The sequence below is a fragment of the Myotis daubentonii genome, chromosome 16 (genome assembly GCF_963259705.1).
Source record: "Myotis daubentonii chromosome 16, mMyoDau2.1, whole genome shotgun sequence".
In the NCBI taxonomy this organism is placed as follows: domain Eukaryota; kingdom Metazoa; phylum Chordata; class Mammalia; order Chiroptera; family Vespertilionidae; genus Myotis; species Myotis daubentonii.
Window position 1 is genome coordinate 17,626,705 of NC_081855.1, and position 20,202 is coordinate 17,646,906.

Below are 20,202 nucleotides of genomic sequence, written 5' to 3' on the forward strand. Positions count from 1 at the left end.
GCTGCCCCCAGATGGACTACAAGTCCCTTGATGCATTGCGCCTCGGCGCCCGCGAAGGGAGGGGAGGAGGGAGTGGAGAGGAGGAGGAGGAGGAGGAGGAGGAGGAGGAGGGAGCAGGCGGCCGGCGGCGCGGGGGGAGGGGGCTCGGTCCGGGAGTGCGGGAGGCAGTGGTAGAGGGAGGTGGCGGCAGCGGCTAGCGGACTCGAGTCGCAACCGGGGCCAGGCAGACACCTCTGTGGAGCGAGGCAGCGGGAACACCGAGCACCGGAGGCGGCACCGGGATCCCCGGCTCGGGAGGGGGCCGCCGGACCGGGAGGAGGGGAGGGGGCGATGCTGGAAGCCATGGCGGAGCCCAGTCCCGAAGGTGAGCTCTCGACCGGCACTGAGCACTAAGCCGGAGGGGGGCGGGCAAGGAATCAATTGGCAAACTTGGAGGTCGAGCCCGGAGTCCAGCGAGGGAGGTGGGGAGGGGCTCGGGGGCTGCCCTGGAGGTGGAGGGCGACGAGTTGGGAGACCTTGGGGAGGAGGAGTGGGAGGCTGTGCCGGGGGTAGTTGGAGACCAGATGCTGTGTGAGGCGGTGGAGGGGGGAGTGGGAGCTGGAGATCAGCCTGGGGTTAGGGGGCGAAAGGGCCTCCGGCCAGTCGGAGCCCTGGAGCTGGGAGGCTGGGGGGTCTGGGCCGGAGAGTAGTTGAGAGAAGGTGGACCGAGTGGGGAGCCGGCTCCCCAAGGTGGGGAGTTGGCGGCGGCAGCGCCGAGCGCCCGGCAGTTGCCGCCGGAGGTGGCCGGTGTTTGTTGGAGGGCGGGGAGAGTTGCGGGAAAGGGGAGCCCGGGCATTGTCTGCGGCAGAGGGACCTGTGCCGGGAGAGCCCGCGGGAGCGCGGAGGTGAGGAGTTTGGGGCGTGGGGCGGGATCGAGCCGGCGAGTTGTGCGGCGAGTGGGGGACTCGGGCGGCGAGGGTTAAAGGCTCGGAGTTGCGGAGGGCGAGGGGCAGCTGGGGCTGCTGCGCGGGAGAGAGGAGCAGGGCGGGGGCCAGAGTGGAGGGGTCCGTCGCCTCGGGACTGGGTGGCGGGTACGGGGGTGGGGGAGGCGGCGGCCGGAGAGAGCTCCGAACTGGGCCCGGGGGCCCGGCGGGGAGCCGAGCTGCTCGCGGCGGGGAGGGGCCAAAGCCCCGGATGGGGGCGGAGGGACCGCGACATTGTGGGGAGCGCGGTATGTGGGGGCAGGTGGGGCCGCGTCCGGGCGAGCGCGCCGGTCTGTCCCGGACGTGGAGCGGCGCTGGCGGAGCGAGCCAGTGTGTGGGGTGAGGGGCGCGCCGGCCTCGTGCTCGCGGAGGGCGGCCGGCGGGCGGCGCGGTCCTCCTGGGCCCGGCGGGCGGCGTGCTCGGTCTCGGAGGGACGGTGCGGAGAGCGCGGCCCGGCAGGAGCTCGGACACGGGGCGCCTGTGAGGGATCGGGCGGGCCGCGGCCCGGCTCGGCCCCGGGAGCGGTACGGCGGGTGGGGCGCCGAGCGATCGGAGTAGACAAGTCTAGGGAGACCGTGGGGGGGCGGAGCGCGCGGCCGGCGGCGGGGGGAGGGGAGGGGAGCGCTGTACCGAGGCCCCGGAGGGCGCCGCGCCGCGCCCAGGCTCCGCCCCACGCGGGGCGGGCGGGCGGGGGAGCCGGGGCGGGGCGGGCTCCGCAGGGGCTCGCTGGCCGGGCTCTGGGACCCGGGGGAGCTGGGGGTTCGCTTGGGGTCTCCAGGGCTCAGAGGTGGGGTTGCACCCAGACTCTCCTCGTGCCTTGACTCAGCTTTTATTGCTTTCACAGACCCACCTCCGACCCTGAAGCCAGAGACTCAGGTGAGGTTCCCCTTACCTTGCAGCCCAGTATTGCTATCCGACCCGCCTCTCCCCCGCCCCCCCCCCCCCCCCACCTACTCCAGCTTCCTTATTCCTGGGTATATGCCTTTGGAAATGCCCCTCTTAAACCCCGTATGATACGACTTTCCTTCCTTCAGCCACCCGAGAAACGTCGGAGAACAATTGAGGATTTCAACAAATTCTGCAGTTTTGTCTTGGCCTATGCCGGCTACATCCCCCCCAGCAAAGAGGTAGGAACAGGCCGTCAACTGACATGAGGGTAGTGGCCTAGGACTGTAGACATCTGGTGAGCGACTGGAGCTGTACTTACTTACAGAAGAAGCGCATCCGAAACTATGTGAGACTAGGGCGATTAGAAATTCTAGTAGGAAAACTGTCTGGGGTGGGGGTGGGATTAATGGAGAGAGCTGGCTTGAGCAGCTGTGAACGGCCTTGGGGTTTTGTTAATGGAAGGTGTTTTGGATAAACTTTTGGAAACTGTACATGATAACCAATGAGGCTACACAGAAAGCTAGACAATAAGATTCTTGTTGGAGGGATACAATGTTGCAAAGGCAGTGGGAACTGGAGAAACGGCTAAAATGTAAGGGCAGAAGTAACATGGAGACGCTAATGGGAATTGGGGTGGGGATCAATCTTTGAGCACAGTGGTGGTTTGCTGTTTTTGGCAGGGTGTTCGGGGTAGGTTAGTCCCCAGGTTTTAAGCTAGGGTTGTAGAGGAGCTGGGAGACGACACTGGGTCCCCTGCTGACCCGGGTCTTGTCCTCTTTGAAGGAAAGCGACTGGCCGGCCTCCGGCTCCAGCTCTCCACTGCGAGGTGAGAGTGCGGCCGACAGCGACGGCTGGGACTCAGCTCCCTCCGATCTCCGGACCATCCAGACCTTCGTTAAGAAGGCCAAGTCATCCAAGAGACGGGCTGCTCAGGCAGGTCCCACCCAGCCAGGACCCCCAAGGTCCACCTTCTCTCGTCTGCAGGCGCCTGACAGTGCCACCCTGCTTGAGAAGATGAAGCTCAAGGACTCTCTCTTTGATCTAGATGGGCCCAAAATGGCATCTCCACTCTCTCCCTCATCCCTCACACATGCCTCCCGGCCTTCTGCTGCTCTCACCCCAGTACCCCTTTCCCAGGGGGACCTCTCCCAGCCTCCTCGAAAGAAGGACCGAAAGAACAGAAAGTTGGGGCCAGGAGGGGGGGCTGGCTTTGGGGTTCTTCGGAGGCCTCGGCCAGCCCCTGCGGATGGGGAAAAGAGGTCTCGAATCAAGAAGAGCAAGAAGCGGAAGTTGAAAAAGGCAGAGCGGGGGGATAGACTCCCACCTCCTGGGCCTCCCCGGGCACCTCCCAGTGATACAGACTCTGAAGAGGAGGAGGAGGAAGAGGAGGAGGAGGAGGAAGAAGAGATGGCAGCAATGGTAGGGTGTGACACCCCAGCCCCTGTGCTGCCAACACCCCCTGAGGCTCCCAGGCTCCCTGCCCCTGCGCACCCTGAAGGAGCCCCTCCCACTGACAGTGAAAGCAAGGAGGTGGGCAGCACTGAAACAAGCCAAGATGGTGATGCCAGCTCCAGTGAAGGGGAGATGCGGGTCATGGATGAGGACATCATGGTAGAGTCAGGTGAGAAGTTTGGAGTTGCCCAGGGGCAGCTGGGATGATGGGTATGGGGCTGTCGGGGATGCAGCAGCTCAGGCACAATACTAAACCAACCTTTTTTGCCCCAGGTGATGACTCGTGGGACCTGATCACGTGTTACTGCCGAAAGCCCTTTGCTGGGCGGCCCATGATTGAGTGCAGCCTCTGTGGGACATGGATCCACCTCTCATGTGCTAAGATAAAGAAGACGAATGTCCCTGACTTCTTTTACTGCCAGAAGTGCAAGGAACTGCGGCCAGAGGCCCGGCGGTTAGGGGGGCCTCCCAAATCTGGAGAGCCCTGACATCACTGTCTAGGCTGGAACTTCCAAATGACAACATGACTTGGGAACTGAGCCTCGGGGTCCTCAGCCCATCCCCCGGAGCTTGGATATTGTCCCACTTCAAGGCAGGAAATCCCAAGGGAGCCTTGTTTGGAAATGAGTTGTTACTCTGTTCTTCCTTCCCACCTTGTGGACTTGAAATGGGAGCCATTACAGTTGGGGGTGGGAGGCTGTCTGGGTCCCTAGACACTTAATCCCTGTCCCTTGGACCTGCCACCTCTCACTCAATGTGCCAGGGTTGGAAATGGGATGGAATGGGACAGTTGTCTATAAAACGCTAGTGTAAATTCAGCACTTCCCTCCCTCATCTTTTCTCTCCATCCCCATTTATTCTACACTGGTTTTGTTTTTAATTTTGGACTTCCCCTTTTTGGGCAGGGCAGCTCAGAGGTGGAGTACCAGAGCCTGGCTGAGGGAGGAAGGAAGACAGGTGATCATTCTCCGGGTCACCTCTTGTTTTTAATAATACTGTCCCGCATTGGTGCGGGTGCGGGTGCCTGCGTGTTGTAAATAAAGCAGAGTGGGCTCTTTTGTGTTTACAGCCCTCACTGACTGTCCTTGGGAGGGAGGTTTTGGAAAAGCTGGCAGAGAAGATGGCTGGAGGCGGTCCTGAAACCCACCTCTAAAGCCGGAGCTGAACATGATCCTCTGTGTCTTGCCCAACAACTCTGGCTTCAGTTGGCTTTGCCCCATGTCATCCCCAGTCTGGAACCCCCGGAACCCCGCCCTCCCCGCGCCCGCCTTCCCCGTCGGACCACAGCTGCTTGGAGCCCCTGCGGGGTGGGAGTGTGTTGCCGGCCCCCTGGGGGCCGGGACCAACTTGGGCGGGGTGCCCGGAGGGCACGGGAGGGGAGTGGGGAACGGGGGCATGGGGGGCGGGGCCACGAGGGAGACCGTTGCTGAAAGCAGTCACGTGGTGTGGCGCCCGTCACGTGGTGTGGGCGTCGCGAGAGGGCGGGCCGGTTTGAGCCACGTGACATGGGAAGAGGTGGGCGGGGCGCTGGATGGTTTTCGCGGCGGCGGCGAGTCCGTGGCTTCGGGTCGCGCCCCGCGGCCCGTCCCCCTTGGCCGCCACCCGTGGACCCCCGCCTTCCTCCCTCCGGCCTCTCGCACCCGGGCGGTCCGGCCCGCGCTCGCGCGTCGGTGTGCGGGTGTGCGCAGGCGCAGCGGGGCGAGTAGCCCAGTTGGGTGGGCGGTGGAGCCGGAGAGCGCGCGGGCGAGACCATGGCGGGCGGCGGGGCGGGGGGCGGCGGCGTCGGGGAGACGAAGGTGATTTACCACCTGGATGAGGAGGAGACTCCCTATCTGGTGAAGATCCCCGTCCCCGCCGAGCGCATCACCCTCGGCGACTTCAAGAGCGTCCTGCAGCGGCCCGCGGGCGCCAAGTACTTTTTCAAGTCTATGGATCAGGATTTCGGGTGAGCGCGAGGCCTAGCCTGGGGCCGAGGGGGGCTGCGCCCGGGCTGATTGGCGGTGTCGCGGGCACGGCTTAGTCTGGGCCATGCTGGCGTTTCCTGGGCTGTATGGAGCGGACCACTGTGGTGGGATGGATTGGCTGCCCGGGATGGACAGACAGGCGCACGGAGCTGTAGGAGGAAGACTGGCTATGCTAAACCCGGAGCCAGATTAGCGGGGATTAGGTTCTCCTGGAGCAGAGTGGGGCGCCCTGGTTTATTCGGGGTATTCTGGACTGTCCTGAGGTAGATCGCTCTACCTCTCATTCTGCGCAGTTCTGTAGCGCAGATACTATGAAATCTGATGTAGATTGGGCTCTATTGGGGCAACCTGAGACACTCCGTCCCATGCCAGGGCCGCCGGGATTGTTTTGGGACCTTCGTCTGTACTAATGCAGAGGGTGCTGTATGGGGGCGTTGAAGGCTGGGGGTAGATTGGGCCGTTCTGGTCTCTATTGGATTGCATTGGTTGATGTTGGTTTGTATTGGGGCCTGGTTTTTATTGGGACACTCGGTACTCTTGGTGTCTCTGCCAATACTGACAGCTGTATGGGGATATTCTAGTATGTGTTGGTGCAGACAGCTGCGTGTGGGGACACTCTAGGCTGTGCTAGAATATATTGGGCTGTCCTGGGGTAATTTGGGACATTCTGGGCTAAGCTGGGACTTTAAATAATGCAGAGTGAGCTCTTTTGTGTTTATAATTTTGGGTACTGAACCTCAACCTCGGCGCTCTCTCTCTCTCTCTCTCCTTTTAATCTTCACTTGATGTTTTTATCGATTTGAGAGAGAGGGGAAGAGAGAGAAATGTTGATGTGAAAGAGAAACATCAACCGGTCGCCTTCCCTATGTATCCTGACCAGGGATCCAGTCTGGAACCTAGGTTATGTGCCCTGACCAGGAAGGAATCAAACCTGGAGCCTTTTGGTGCATGAGACAACGCTCCAATCAACGGAGCCACCTGGCCAGGGCTCAATCTCCAGCTCTTTTTTTGTTTCTTTTTATATTTCTATTGATATCAGAAAGGAAAGGAGAGGGAAAGGGAGAGATAGAAACACCAATGGTGAGAGAGAATCATTGATCAGCTGCCTCCTGCACCCCCCCCCCCTACTGGGGTTGAGCCCACAACTTGGGCATGTGTCCTTGACCAGAATCGAACCCAGGACCCTTCAGTCTGCAGGCCGACGCTCTGTCCACTGAGCAAAACCAGCTAGGGCTCAACCTCAGCTCTTGAAAGCAGACTGAATAGGCTGGGATAGGCTGGGTTCTAGGAGAGCCAAATCAACTGGGCTCCATCTAGAAAGATTGTTGACCATTGGGAAAATGGTATTGTCTGGGGAGTTACCTTTGATTTAAATCAAGGTTCTTCTATTTGTCAGCAGTGTAATTGGGCAATTTAAAAAATTTTGTGAGCCGAAACCGGTTTGGCTCAGTGGATAGAGCGTCAGCCTGCAGACTGAAAGGTCCCAGGTTCGATTCCGGTCAAGGGCATGTGCCTTGGTTGCAGGCACATCCCCGGTGGGAGATGTGCAGGAGGCGGCTGATTGATGTTTCTCTCTCATTGATGTTTCTGACTCTCTATCTCTCTCCCTTCCTCTCTGTAAAAAATCAATAAAATATGTTTAAAAAAAAATTTTGTGCCTGATCTCATCTGTGAAATGCAGATTGAGTAAAATGCTTAGTACAGGTGCATAGCACACATTAATTCTTGGCCAGTGGTAATTGGCAGTATTGAGTTTGACTAGTCCATAAACCACGTTATGGTAATACAGACTGGAATCATTGGGAAGGCTGGGTTATGCTGAGACAGATTGGTATTATGCTGTGAAGAATATGACATTATGCTGGGACAGATTGGTAGTGACGGGACTGCGTTTGTTACATTGAAAGCAAATGGGATTAAGTTGGCATGTATCCAGGGGTCTAGAACCATATTAGGCTAAAAGGTTAATCAGACAGGATGTCCTATTGGGGCGGGGGGGGTGGGGGTGGGGAATGTGTATGAGATTCTGTTCAGGGCAGAGAGGCTCATAGTTCATATGTGTATTCCTTTAGTCAACAAGTATTCGTTGATGTTTGTGAAGTGTCAGGTACTTTGCTGTGTGGCCAGGACATGGTGTTGAATATAATTGATTCCACAGGTGGTTGAAAAGGGGCAAGTCCAGTCCATCTCAAGGAACCCAGGGGAGATGGGACCCCCAGGGTTGGTCATTGAAGTCTGTCAGGTGGAGCAGATTGCAGAGTCTGTGGCAGGTGAGGCACAGGAATGGGAAGCAGGGCCTCCCTCCCCTTGGGAACTCTCAGCCTGGTGAGGAAGGGCCAGTGTTTGGTTTGATGGTTGTTTTCACCCAGGCAAAGATCGTGCACGTGGATGGCTCCCTGGAAGTGAGCTAGAGAAAACTAAAGAATGCCTAAGAGCAGAGCTTTAGATGAGCACCAACAACTTTGGAGGGGGAAGATATGTGAGGAACAGTGGATGCTGCCTGCAAGGCTCCTAAGGTTAGATAGATATTTGGGGCAACTGGGGTAACTTAGGGGTGGCCTCTTAAATTGGACTGAGAGATCTGAGTCAGGCTCAAGGAGATCTTCGGAGCAGCACTGAGCCCCTGAGGATGAGCTGGGGCGAGAAGAAGAAATAAAGAAACAGCATTGAGTTTGTAGATATCGTAGGTATAAGAGCGAAGTGTTTTAATGCGAGAGAAGAGGACTTAGACAGGGTGGGAGAAATTCAGCATCACATCCTTGAGCTGGATGGAGATTGGGAGAGCCCGTTTGGCTCTCTGAGCAACACCATGGTAGTCTGCAAGAACAGGTGCCTTAGAAAAGGTGGCAGAAAGGGAGCCAGCTAGAAAGGGGTTGAGCCATTTTCTAAGAAAGATTGGTGTGATGTGAAAGCACCAGCTCTGTTCCATATAAGAAATACTGGAGCCCTAGCCGGTTTGGCTCAGTGGATAGAGCATCAGCCTGCGGACTGAACGGTCCCGGGTTCGATTCCAGTCAAGGGCATGTACTTTGGTTGCGGGCATATCCCCAGTGGGGGGTGTGCAAGAGGCAGCTGATCAATGTTTCTCTCTCATCAATGTTTCTAGCTCTCTATCCCTCTCCCTTCCTCTCTGTAAAAAAATCAATTATATATATATATATATATATATATATATATATATATATATATATATATATATATATATATAAAGAAATACTAGAAAAAACACTAGTCACGAGAACACAGGAAACCAAAATTGCATCCAAAGGTCTCAAAGGCCATGTTTTTGAAGTGAGTGTAGCTGATCTGCAGGGTAATGAAGTTGCATTTAGAAAATTCAAGCTAATTACTGAGGATGTTCAGGGCAGACCTGCCTAATTTCCATGGCATGGATCTTACCATGGAGACAAAATGTGCTCCACGGTCAGAAAATGGCAGCCCATGACTGAAGCTCGTGTTGATGCCAGACGACCGGTGGTCATTTGCTTCATCTATTCTGTGTTGTTTTTACTAAAAGACACAACAATTAGATTTGGAAGACCTCTTATGCTCAGCATCAACAGGTCCACCAAATCCAGATGATGATGGAAATCATGACCCGAGAGGTCCACAGATGATTTGAAAGAAGTGGCCAATAAGTTGATTCCAGGTAGCATTAGAAAAGGCTTGCCCATCTACTTGTCTGCTCCAAGACATCTTTGTTAGAAAGTCAAAACGCTGAAGAAGCCCGCGTTAGAGTTAGGGAAACGTCACGGTGAAGGTAGGAGTTCTGGGAAAGGCACTGAGGCTGAGGCAGGTGCTAAAGTTGAATGAGCTGATGGATATGAGCCCCAGTCCAGGAATCTGTTTAAAGGCAGACTTTTAATGGTGACAAATAAAGTATCCTGTTTGTGCCCGCCTGGTTTGGCTCAGTGGATAGAGATCAGCCTGTGGACTGAAAGGTCCTGGGGTCCATTCGGGTCGGGGGCACATGCCCTGGTTGCCGGCTCAGTCCCAGTAGGGGGCAAGTGCAGGAGGCAGCCGGTCAGTGATTCTCCCTCGTCACTGATGTTTCTATCTCTCTCCCTTCCTCTCTGAAATCAATAAAAAGAAAAGAAATCCTATTTGTGATTTAAAAAAAAAAAATTGGGAGAAACTTTGGGGATGGGTTTGGAGGGACCGTCCAGTCTCACTGACTTTTCATCCTGGCTTTCGACAGGGTGGTGAAGGAAGAAATTTCAGATGACAATGCCCGCCTTCCCTGCTTCAACGGAAGAGTTGTCTCCTGGGTAAGGGGCCCTGGCTCTGAGGGCCCAGTCCCTCCTGTATCACCAAGCTTCTTCAAGCCTTAGTCTGGCCTTGTAGCCCAACCCCTGATTAGTTGTTGGAGATCCTGGCTCTTTGCTTCCCCACCTGTTTGGAGAGCTAGTTGAAGTCCCTCATCCCTCTCTCTGGAGCCTCTCAACATTTATGTACAAGCTTCCTCCTGCTTTTTGATGCTTTTCTCCAGGCTCTGGCAGACCCTGTCCCCTTTCTAGTCCTTTCCCTCACTCCCATCTCATATGCCTCACATTCCAGTAGATTATTTATTTTTTTTAATCACTTGCATCCTTCTAGCTTGTGTCATCCGATAACCCTCAACCCGAGGTAGCTCCCCCAGCCCAGGAGCCTCGGACAGAACTGGTGCCTCCAACCCCACCATTACCCCCTTTACCACCGGAGAGGACCAGTGGCATTGGGGACTCCAGACCTCCATCCTTCCAGTGAGTCCCTGGGATTCTGGGGGGGGGGGGGGGGGGCAGAGGAGGAGGGAATCGAAGCCTCTTGGGCGGGGAAGCCAAGGCTTTGGAACTCTGTCCCACTGCCTCCCGTTGGCACCCTCTCTGCCCCTCTAGCCCGAATGTGTCCAGCAGCCGGGAAAATCTGGAGCCTGAGACCGAAACAGAGTCAGTAGTGTCTCTGAGGCGGGAGCGGCCTCGCAGGAGAGACAGCAGTGAGCATGGCGGTGAGGGGTCGGGCTCTGAGGGTGGGTAGACTGGAGTTGGGAAGGGGTTGGGTCAGACCCGAGCCTTGATGAGGGTGAGGAGCAGGAGGCTTGGTGCCTGAAGTTGCCATTCATACTCAGCTGGGGGCCACAGGCCCAGTGGCCCCTCGAGGCTGGAGCGCCACTTGGCTGGGTACGAGAGTTCCTCAACCCTCATGACCAGCGAGCTGGAGAGCACCAGCCTGGGGGACTCCGACGAGGACGACACCACGAGTAGGTATGGCTCCACAGATCTCCCCCAGGGCACCAGCCCCTTCTCTTCCCTCCTGCACCCAGTCCTCTCACCTTTCTCTGCCTGCAAGTGCTCCCTTCCCACCTCCTGACAGGTTCAGCAGCTCCACGGAGCAGAGCAGTGCCTCTCGCCTCCTCAAGCGCCACCGGCGGCGGAGGAAACAGCGGCCGCCTCGCCTGGAGAGGGTGAGGGGGTCATGGGATGACTGGATCTTGGGGAAGTTGGGGACCTGGGCCTTGGCTAAGTGGGTATGAGGGCCCAGACAATCCCAGACTTGTCCCTGGGTTGTTGAAGGCAGTCTAGTCTAGCTCCTTCCCTGTTTCCCACAGACCTCATCCTTCAGCAGCGTCACTGATTCCACCATGTCTCTCAACATCATCACAGTCACACTCAACATGGGTATGAGGGAGCCAGGGACGGGGGTTTGGGGACCTGGTCTCCAGGGCGCGGGGGTCATGTGGCTTGGGCTTCCCCTCATCACATGGACTCCTTCCACAGAGAAGTACAACTTCCTGGGCATCTCCATTGTGGGCCAAAGCAATGAGCGGGGAGACGGGGGCATCTACATCGGCTCCATCATGAAGGGGGGGGCCGTGGCTGCTGACGGGCGCATCGAGCCGGGGGACATGCTTTTGCAGGTGTGCTGGGCAGGGCACTCGGGCAGGGGTCTCGGCCTCTCCCACCCTGTCTCTGACCCACTGCCCCTCCCTTCCAGGTGAACGACATGAACTTCGAGAACATGAGCAACGACGATGCGGTACGAGTGCTGAGAGACATTGTGCATAAGCCAGGGTGAGTCTCCGAGCTGGTCTCGGGCCCTCAGTCCTCTTGTCGGCCTTTTCTCCTTTTTGTTTTATCATTTTAAAGAGTGGTGAAACATTTATGTAAAAGGTGTATAAAACAAAAGATGCGCAATGTAATGAGTGATTCTTGCGTGAATGAGTACCCCTGTCACCACTGCCTAGATCATGAAGTAGGAGATTGCTGATACCCCCAAAGTTTCCCCCGGTGTCCCTTCCGGCTCCCACCCCCCTCTCGGCCCCTAGGGGTAATCATGCTCCTGATTCTTTGGCCATCGCGGTGACGAAATCTTCGCTTCGCTTGATAGTTTTACCAGCCATGCGTGTACCCTTGAACAACATGCTTTAGTTTTACCTGCTCGGGGGCTTTCTCTGAATGGAAGTGTACAGTGTGTACTCTCTTGTCTGACTCAGTATGTTTCTCAGAGTTATCCAAGTTGGTGAGTCACCCTCATAGTGGATGGAGCCTTCCACCCTCATCTTCTGGGGCCCAGCTATGTCTTCTCTTCTCTTCCTCTTTCTGTCCCTCAACCCATTCTCATTCCAGGCCTCTGTCCTCCGGAGGCCTCTCTCCACACCCTGCTTGACCGGCCTTCTCTCCCCTACAGCCCCATCGTGCTGACTGTGGCCAAGTGCTGGGACCCCTCTCCCCAGGCCTATTTCACTCTCCCCCGCAGTGAGTGATGCTCGGGAGGGCCTGCAGCGGGGAGCCGGGGAGGGCGGGGGAGGGCTGGGGCGGGTCCCAGGGCCACTGGGAGTGGGTGGAGGAAGGTCAAATCACAGTCAGGGAGGGGCGGGGATGGCTCTCCGGGACTAGGAAGTGGTCATGTTGGTGGTTTTCTCTGTCCTAGATGAGCCCATCCAGCCAATTGACCCTGCTGCCTGGGTCTCACACTCGGCTGCACTGACCGGCACCTTCCCAGCCTATCCGGGCTCCTCGTCCATGAGCACCATTACGTCAGGGTCCTCTTTGCCTGATGGTGAGCCCCTAGGCCCGCCTCATCCCCCCTTCCCAGAAGGCTGCAGTGTTGTGATCCCCTTGCTCCTTGGGAGTGGGCTCTGCCTGATTCCTGCTTCTCTGGCAGGCTGTGAGGGCCGAGGCCTCTCCATCCATACAGACATGGCCTCTGTGACCAAAGCCATGGCATCTCCAGAGTCTGGGCTGGAAGTTCGGGACCGCATGTGGCTCAAGATCACCATCCCTAATGCCTTTCTGGGTACGGCTGGGGCCTGGGCACGGGGCATGGGAAGGAGGAGGAGCCAAAGCTGGGAATGGCTCAGGCCAGGGGTGAAACAAGTCGGGGGATCTGAAGCCTTTCTCTGCTCGGGGTGATCCCAGGTTCGGATGTGGTCGACTGGCTCTACCATCACGTGGAGGGCTTTCCTGAGCGGCGGGAGGCCCGAAAGTACGCCAGCGGACTGCTCAAGGCTGGCCTTATCCGGCACACCGTAAACAAGATCACCTTCTCTGAGCAGTGCTATTATGTCTTTGGAGACCTCAGTGGCGGCTGTGAGGGTTGTGAGTGCCTCTCTCTAACTTCAGACTTTGCCCAGAAACCGGTTAGGGTCACTGTGGACTGAGGAGCAGTATGTGCCCTGCACTGGGCCCTGCACTGGCCGATGACACAAGTAGCGGCCAATGCCCACCAGTGTTCTGCTGGACAAGCAGAGCACCAGGCACAGTGCTGCCTGCTGGGGCTAGGGCGCCTCTTCCTGCGTTGCATAAAAGCCTATGGGACTTGTGGTGGCCCTGGCTGGTTCCTGCCCCAATAGTAGTGGCAGGCGGGGAACTTCCTGTTAGAGGCCCTTGTTGGAACCCCTGGCATGGATGGTTCTGGGGAAACGGTTCCCAGTTCCTCTTCATCCAACGTCTTGGCGACCTGGCCCTTTGAAGCAGTGACTTAGTCTCTTCTCTTTCCAGACCTAGTCAATCTGTCTCTGAATGACAATGACGGCTCCAGTGGGGCTTCGGACCAGGACACCTTGGCTCCTCTGCCTGGGGCCACCCCTTGGCCCCTGCTGCACACCTTCCCCTACCAGTACCCAGCCCCGCACCCGTACAGCCCCCAGCCCCCACCCTACCATGAGCTCTCATCCTACACTTACGGTGGAGGCAGTGCCAGCAGCCAGCACAGTGAAGGTAAGTAACTGCCAGACACCGATACAGTGTGGGTGGGGGGCGGGGACACCAGGGTGGAGAGGCAGGGGCAGGGGCTGGGGAGGCTGAGGGGCCTTGGGCCCGGGCTCAGTTGCCCCCCCACCCTCTCCCCCAACAGGGAGCCGGAGCAGTGGGTCCACACGCAGCGATGGGGGTGCAGGGCGCCCAGGGAGGCCTGAGGAGCGGGCCCCCGAGTCCAAGTCTGGCAGTGGCAGTGAGTCGGAGCCCTCCAGCCGCGGGGGCAGCCTTCGGCGGGGCGGGGAACCTGGTGGGACTGGTGATGGGGGCCCTCCCCCTTCCAGGAGCTCATCGGGAGGTGCTCCCAACCTCCGAACCCACCCAGGGCTTCATCCCTATGGACCACCCCCTGGTATGGCCCTTCCCTATAATCCCATGATGGTGGTCATGGTGCCCCCACCTCCCCCACCTGTCCCTCCAGCAGTGCAGCCCCCGGGGGCCCCTCCAGTCAGAGACCTCGGCTCAGTGCCCCCAGAGCTGACAGCCAGCCGCCAAAGCTTCCACATGGCCATGGGCAACCCCAGTGAGTTCTTTGTGGATGTCATGTAGAGCCAACAGTGCCATGTTGGAGCTCTCCCCCTGGCCTGTTGGTCAGCGCCTGGTGCTCCTGTCCTGTGACTGGGTGTCTTATCAGGCGTGTTCATTACTCCTCTGTGGTGCCTGGGTGCCTGGGCTCAGCCTGTCCTGTGGCTGCTGCCTACTGTGAGGTTACCACTGTGACTCTTACCAGCAGTGCCTGGTTCCTCCCCCTTCCCTCAGGGGTGTACAAGGGACCTTTGGTTATTTTTAGTATTTTTTTTTGTACGCTTTTTGGGGGGGTTAAAATAGATTTTTCTACATATTTTAGACTATTTTTTTAGTAGATATTTCCTCTTTTATATGAAGAATCCCTATCTCCCGGCCCTTCTTTTAACCCCCAAATGTGACCTCATCCAGTCACCTCTGTCCTGCTACCCTGGGAGGAAGAGGGGAGGTTGGTCACCCTTGACAGCAGTCAAAGAAAGCTGGGGTATTTGGTATTTGGGGGCCAATGTAGCTGCATTTGTTATTCTATTTATTTTAGTCACTTGTATAAAACACCAAATAAAGCAATAGGGGCAAACTCCCTACGCCTTTGGCTCCTTTTTTTGGGAGGGAGGCAGGCAGCGAGGAAAAGGACTCAGACACAGTAGCAAAGCATGACTTTATTGATAAGGCAGCGAATGCTCCCTCTGAGAGCAGGCACAGTCCTGGAGTAAGGCCCCTTCAAGGGAGAACCAGGGCCCACAGAAAAGGGGCCTAGGCTTTGGCTTAAGGCACACCCTGGCTCTGGCTGGGCGTATTCAGAAGCCGAGGGGGTTGCTGGTGACCACGCCTCCCTGCTCCACCAAGGCCTTGGAGATGCTTTTGAAGTTGCGGAAGAGCTCCTGCTGGTGGGGGTCAGACTGCAGAGCAGCCATGCTCTTCTGGATCCGGGCTGCAGCCTGGCGACAGGGAAGAGGGTGTTCGGGACTGTGCCTTGGGCCCCCCACCTGCTCTTGGCAACCCCGAATCTCACCTCAATGCACCAGCTGTCGCAGAGCATTTTCTCATGCTGGGCTGTGGGGTGGCCCTCACTCAGGGATCGTGAAGCCCTGGTGGGAAGCAGGAGACAAAAATTCAGGGCTGTGACCCTGGCCCAGGACCCCCTTGTGGCCCAGGACCGCCTTGCGGCCCAGACCTCCCACACTGCCTCCTCACCTGGAAAGAACCACCACCATGGCATAGAGGTCAATGGCACTGTCTGCCAGACGCTGCAGCACAAACTGTTCATCTGTCAGGTAGATGGGATGGGGGGAGGGGTGTGAGTCGGAGGGAGAGGAAAACGGGGGAGGGGTGGGTATGGGGTAGGTCTCACTCACTGACAATATCCTTCTTGTGTTTTATCAGCTTGGCCTCCACCACAGTGGCAAACTGCTCCAGGGCTTGTGTTGCCTGAAGAGACGAGGAAGGTGCCCAGGGCTCAGGGGGGACACAGCCCCATCAGCTCTGGAGGCAGGCTGTCTCCCACCCACTCAAGCGTTGACTCCTTACCAGTTCACCACTCCGATTCAAATCCGGATGGATGACGCCACTGAGACTCAGGCCACTGCCCAGCCCTGCCCGCCTTAGAGGAAAGGGGAAAGTGGTTAGTTGCCATACACTTACACTAACCTGCCCTACCCTGGCCCCTAAGCTTACCGCCTCAGCTGTTTGCCTGCCTCTCCTAGCAGCAGGCCGGCATTCCCCAAAGGATTCTTTAAAGCTTTGCCAAGCCCAGAGAGTTCCTTTCCTTTGTCCTGTGGGCAGGAGGGTACAACAGTCAGGGTTCCGTCTTCCCCACCTCCTCCCCTCAGTTCTCCTCCTCCTTACCATGCAGCCCTGCAGAGCCACAAACAGCCGAAGAATATCATTCGTTCCCTCAAAGATCCGAAAGATGCGAAGATCCCGGAGCACACGCTCTACTCCAGGCTCCTAGCACAGGGAAAGATAAATCACATGCCTCTGTTGAGTGGGACGTGCCTGCCTCCTCCTCCAGCCCAACTGCGGCTCCCAAGGGCAGAGAACCCTCCCGTACCTTCATGAAGCCCATGCCCCCCATGATCTGGATGCACTCGTCTGTCACCTGCCAGGCTGCCTCCTAGGGACAGAACCATAGAAGGTTGCTTTTGGAGCTGAGCTCCCGAACTGGGCTCTCCCTCCCTGCAGCCTGAAGCCTCACCGAGCCAAAGATCTTGCTGATGGCGGCCTCAATCTGGAAGTCCTTGGATCCCTGGTCCATGTTGGCACTCACCATGTAAGCCATGGACTGAGGTTGCGTGGTTGGAACATGAGAACGAAAAGGGCTGCATTAGATTTGACCTGATCACCCAGATCTCCAAGACCAAATCTGCCCCAGCTCCTGCAGCCCTTGCCTTCACCTTCTAACTCCACGTGTCAGGCATGTTGAAATACTTGGTTCCCTGAGTTAGTTCATCAGGGGATTCTAGGAATCTGACTTCTTGAAAGGGGTGAAGAGGTAAGTGTGGATGTGGGGGTAGAATAGACTTCAGGTCCCTCTGGAAAGCACCTCAGCAGAACAGCATGGCTCTCCCCCTTCTGCAGCGGCTGAGCTGACTATGCCTCCCCGCATCCCCTAGGGCATTGGTGTAAAGCTGGAGACCCACTGCCCCAGGTGCTGCTGGGGGTTGTAGTCTGACCCGACTGAGAAGGCCACAGGAAAGGAACATGGGGAGGACGCTTCACCTCTGTCACATACTGCAGCATGGCCATCCGGGCCAGCTTCTCCTGGATCAGCCCGAAGTTGTGAATTTTCTCTCCAAACTGGGTACGATTAGCAGCATGATCCACCTGGAAGAGAGCACCTGTGTCCCACTGTGGTTCTCTAGTCCTCCCAGGAGAGGGGCTGGGCTGGGCTTTGGCCACAGCCAAGGAGAGTCCAGTCTAGGCTAGATGGAGACCTAAGTGATCAGGTCTGGAGCTGCTGGTGGGGGAGGGGTCTCTGCAGGGGAACAGGGACATGGAGGAAGGGGGACAATGTGACAGATTTGGGCTGTCTAGGGACTCGAGCAGGGTACTCACCGCCTTAGCAATGATGCCCTTCATGGTGCCTGCAAGAGCCGCCGCCATGCCAAACCTTCCGTTGTTGAGAATGTGCATGGCGACCTTGAAGCCGCCCCCCACCTCGCCCAGCACGTTCTCTGACGGCACTCGGACTCCGTCAAAGTACACCTCGGCTGTGTTTGAAGCCTTGATGCCCATTTTCTTCTCGGGGGGCCCACTGCAATAGGGCAGAGCAGAGCAGAGTGTGCCCAACAAGGTGCAGGGAAAGCTGCCCCTTCATTTCTTATCAACCAGGGAGGAACTACAACTCGTAGCCTGTACACAAGTTCCCTGCATGCCCGAGGGCTGAGGAGGTCTGGCCCTGTCCTGCCCTGTGCTGGCCTCATTGGTTGCTGGAGCTAAAGCTTTAGATCAGTTTCATACGTTTTAGTCCCAAAGGAACACTCTCTCCAGCTGTGCTGGCTTCTGCACACATTCCAGGTGCCCTGTAACAGCCATCTGCCCCAGAGCTCGGTACTGCCCTCCCTGGCTCAACCTTTTTCTTCCTCCCCAAACCCACTCACTGGGTAACCCCTCCAAAGCTCCTCTCCACCACAAAAGCTGTGATCTTCTCCTTCACGGCTCCCGTGGCTGCATCCGTAACTGGTGTCTTGGCAAAGACGGTGAAGATTTCTGCCAAGCCCCCATTACTGTGGAGAGAGAGGGCAGTCAGGGCGTGGCGGACAGAGCAGTGTGGCCTGGAATCGGGCAGAGGAGGGGAGAAATGGGAGGAAGATTGCCTGATCCAAATCTTGCTTCCATTGAGGGTAAAATATTTTCCACAGGGACTGGGCACAGCTGAGGTTCGGATGGAGGCGGCATCTGAGCCACTTGAGGGCTCAGTTAGACAGAAAGCTGCTATAGTCTCTCCTGTTGGGCAGAAAGCTCCTTTACACTGGGCCCATCGCGGGTCTGATGGGCACTGACGGTCCCTCAGTGCCCCCCCAAGTGACCCCTTAACACCTCGGGGTATATTCAGTTTCTTCCCATTCCCCTACCAGCACCCTGTCATGCCTTCCCCAAATCTCCCTCAACCAACATGCCAAGCGTTGTGGTGGCCTAATTTGCATCAAGCCCGACACCCCTAATCCCTGGGGCTACAAGGCCTGCTTACCTGATGCCAGTTTGGGGAGGTATTTTTCCTTCTGGGCCTTCGTGCCAAAGAGCAGGATGCCTTTGAAACCAATGCTCTGGTGGGCCCCCAGGGTGATGCCCACACCAAGGTCGTGCATGCCCACGATCTCCACCAGTCTGGCGTACTGGAGGGGAAGCAGGCTGTAACTGGTGGGCAGAGCCCGACCTGGGCGTTCCCAGGAGAAGGGAAGTGGGACCATGGCAGGGAAGGGCACTGGCTGGCGGGTGTCCAGTCCAGGTCGTGATGGCTTCCTACCCTGTCCGGTAGTCCCCACTTACATGAGGTTCATCAGGATTTGGGGACCTGGGTGGGGGTCCACGGCCCTAGGGGACTGTATGCAGTTCAGTGATGTGTCTGGAGTGGGTGTGTGCACATCTTGAGAGACCATATCCCGCAGGTTCCAGGGCAGGGACTGGGCAGACTAGCCCCAGGGATGAAGGAGCTGAACCTGCCAAGCTGAGTAGACCATAGACCTGGATGCTGGGAAGTAGCTGCGGGGCTCTCACCTGGGTGTTGCAGAGGCCCACTCCACCCAGTTCACTGGGCACTTGCAGACCAAAGGCGCCCAGCTCCTTGAGGCCCTGAATGGTGGTCTCCTCCACCTTCTCCAGTGTGTCGTTCTTGGCGGGATCGTTCACCTCCTGGGAGGGCACAGGATCCCGCTTGCAGGCTCCTTTAAAGGTGCGAAACCGCTCCCACCCCACAGGGACCAAGCCCGCTACTCCCCAGGCCCAGGCTATTTCTTACCTCGAAGAAACGGGACACCGGCCCCACCAGCTCTTTGAGAAACTGTGTCTGCTCCTCGTTGAGCACTGCGGAGGCAGCGGAGACAGGCCAGGCCAGGTGATCAGGGGAACCTGCCCCGCCCCCGCCCCCGCCCGCTCGGACTTCCCCTGCCCTTACCTGACGGGTAGGGGAACACCTGATCTGTGGTGAGCTGGCCCTTGAACATGCCCACAGCAAAGGACTTAGATTCCTGTCACAGGGGAAGGAGGAGGATTCAGGGAGCTGGCTGCTGGGGTGACCCCTGGGCCCGCCCAGCCCCGCCCCTGGCGGCTTAGATCGGGGCCACATACCGCCTTGGCCGCTTTCTCCCCGGTCGAAGCCTCAGAGGGGAGCGAGTCTGACTTGTCCAGAACCGCCTGGGGAAAGGGATAGTTAACGCGGCTGGGGAAGGGTCTGCCGAAATGCCAAGGAGAGCGAGGGGCAGAGCGAGGTGCCAGGAAGGGCAGACCCGGCGACCTCTCACCCAGTTTCATGCCAGGGCACCCTGGCCCGCCCTTTCCCCCACTTTCGCTGCCAGAGCGGTCAGCGGGTCACTGCACCAGGAGGGAGACCCCTGTCGGCGGCGGCAGGGAGGTGGGGGCCAGACGGTCGCCCACCCCAAAGCCACCGTCGCTTTCTTACCTGAGCGGCCCCACTGGCATAGGGTCGTTGGGCCGGGCCGGGCCGGGGGTGGCCCAGGATCGCACAGGGCCGTGCGCTGTGGGGAGTGGAGGGTCAGTCCTGGCCCAGCCCCCGGGCCCGCCGCCCCCAGCCCTCCGGGCATACACACACCTTCCGCCCGCCAACCTCAGCAGCTGCCGCCCCACGCTCGGGGCCCTCCTCGCCGCCTGCATCTCTGAACCGCCTTCCTTAGCCGCCGCTGTCTGGAGCGCTGACCTCGCGCTCTGGTTCTGTCTGCGAAAGCCAGGGTCCTACAACCTCTGACTCATTCTCCACAATGCACCGGGCGGTGGGCGGGGCTTCCGGCCGCCGGGGCATGCTGGGAGCTGTAGTTTCGGAGCCCCCCCAGCCCTGCATTCTGGTTGACCTAGGGGTGATCTCCAAACGTCCCTTCTCCCCCCCAAACTCCTTCCTGCCACCTGTCCGAACTAGAGTGTAGCTCTCGGAAGGCGTGATCGGTTAGGCCGGGACTGAAGAGGGAGGAGCTTAGCAACTGCAGCAGCGGGATGGAGGGTGGGCTGGAA

The 20,202-nt window shown here is 57.9% G+C and overlaps 3 protein-coding genes across 5 annotated transcripts; 2 read left to right on the top strand and 1 right to left on the bottom strand.

Annotated features, from left to right (window-relative positions):
- Positions 1-120: 120 nt before the first annotated feature.
- Positions 121-4,136, top strand: PHF23 (PHD finger protein 23). The gene is made up of 5 exons (XM_059668841.1): positions 121-364; positions 1,807-1,838; positions 1,997-2,089; positions 2,634-3,471; positions 3,576-4,136. Exons 1-5 carry the CDS (start codon positions 331-333, stop codon positions 3,788-3,790), a joined length of 1,212 nt encoding a protein of 403 aa, XP_059524824.1. The 5' UTR covers positions 121-330; the 3' UTR covers positions 3,791-4,136.
- A 653-nt stretch (positions 4,137-4,789) lies between these two features.
- On the top strand, positions 4,790-15,114 carry DVL2 (dishevelled segment polarity protein 2). Of its 2 annotated transcripts, none has more exons than XM_059668836.1 (15): positions 4,790-5,247; positions 9,465-9,534; positions 9,863-10,008; positions 10,141-10,250; positions 10,371-10,506; positions 10,616-10,706; positions 10,851-10,920; positions 11,020-11,159; positions 11,237-11,313; positions 11,930-11,997; positions 12,173-12,301; positions 12,407-12,538; positions 12,661-12,840; positions 13,243-13,461; positions 13,598-15,114. In XM_059668836.1, the coding sequence occupies exons 1-15, from the start codon at positions 5,054-5,056 to the stop codon at positions 14,044-14,046; spliced, it is 2,211 nt and encodes a 736-aa protein (XP_059524819.1). In that variant the 5' UTR covers positions 4,790-5,053; the 3' UTR covers positions 14,047-15,114. The 2 variants fall into 2 exon arrangements, with proteins under 2 accessions (XP_059524819.1, XP_059524820.1); XM_059668837.1 differs by having other exon boundaries at positions 10,141-10,238.
- On the bottom strand, positions 14,664-19,954 carry ACADVL (acyl-CoA dehydrogenase very long chain). Of its 2 annotated transcripts, none has more exons than XM_059668839.1 (20): positions 19,805-19,954; positions 19,640-19,715; positions 19,309-19,374; positions 19,136-19,208; positions 18,980-19,044; positions 18,739-18,873; positions 18,212-18,356; positions 17,838-17,967; positions 17,622-17,747; positions 17,077-17,275; positions 16,741-16,845; positions 16,217-16,303; positions 16,073-16,135; positions 15,868-15,969; positions 15,697-15,794; positions 15,550-15,622; positions 15,378-15,450; positions 15,217-15,289; positions 15,035-15,110; positions 14,664-14,960 (listed from the first exon to the last, which is right to left on the bottom strand). In XM_059668839.1, the coding sequence occupies exons 1-20, from the start codon at positions 19,849-19,851 to the stop codon at positions 14,820-14,822; spliced, it is 1,953 nt and encodes a 650-aa protein (XP_059524822.1). In that variant the 5' UTR covers positions 19,852-19,954; the 3' UTR covers positions 14,664-14,819. The 2 variants fall into 2 exon arrangements, with proteins under 2 accessions (XP_059524822.1, XP_059524821.1); XM_059668838.1 differs by having other exon boundaries at positions 19,790-19,949.
- Between the last annotated feature and the right edge of the window lie 248 nt (positions 19,955-20,202).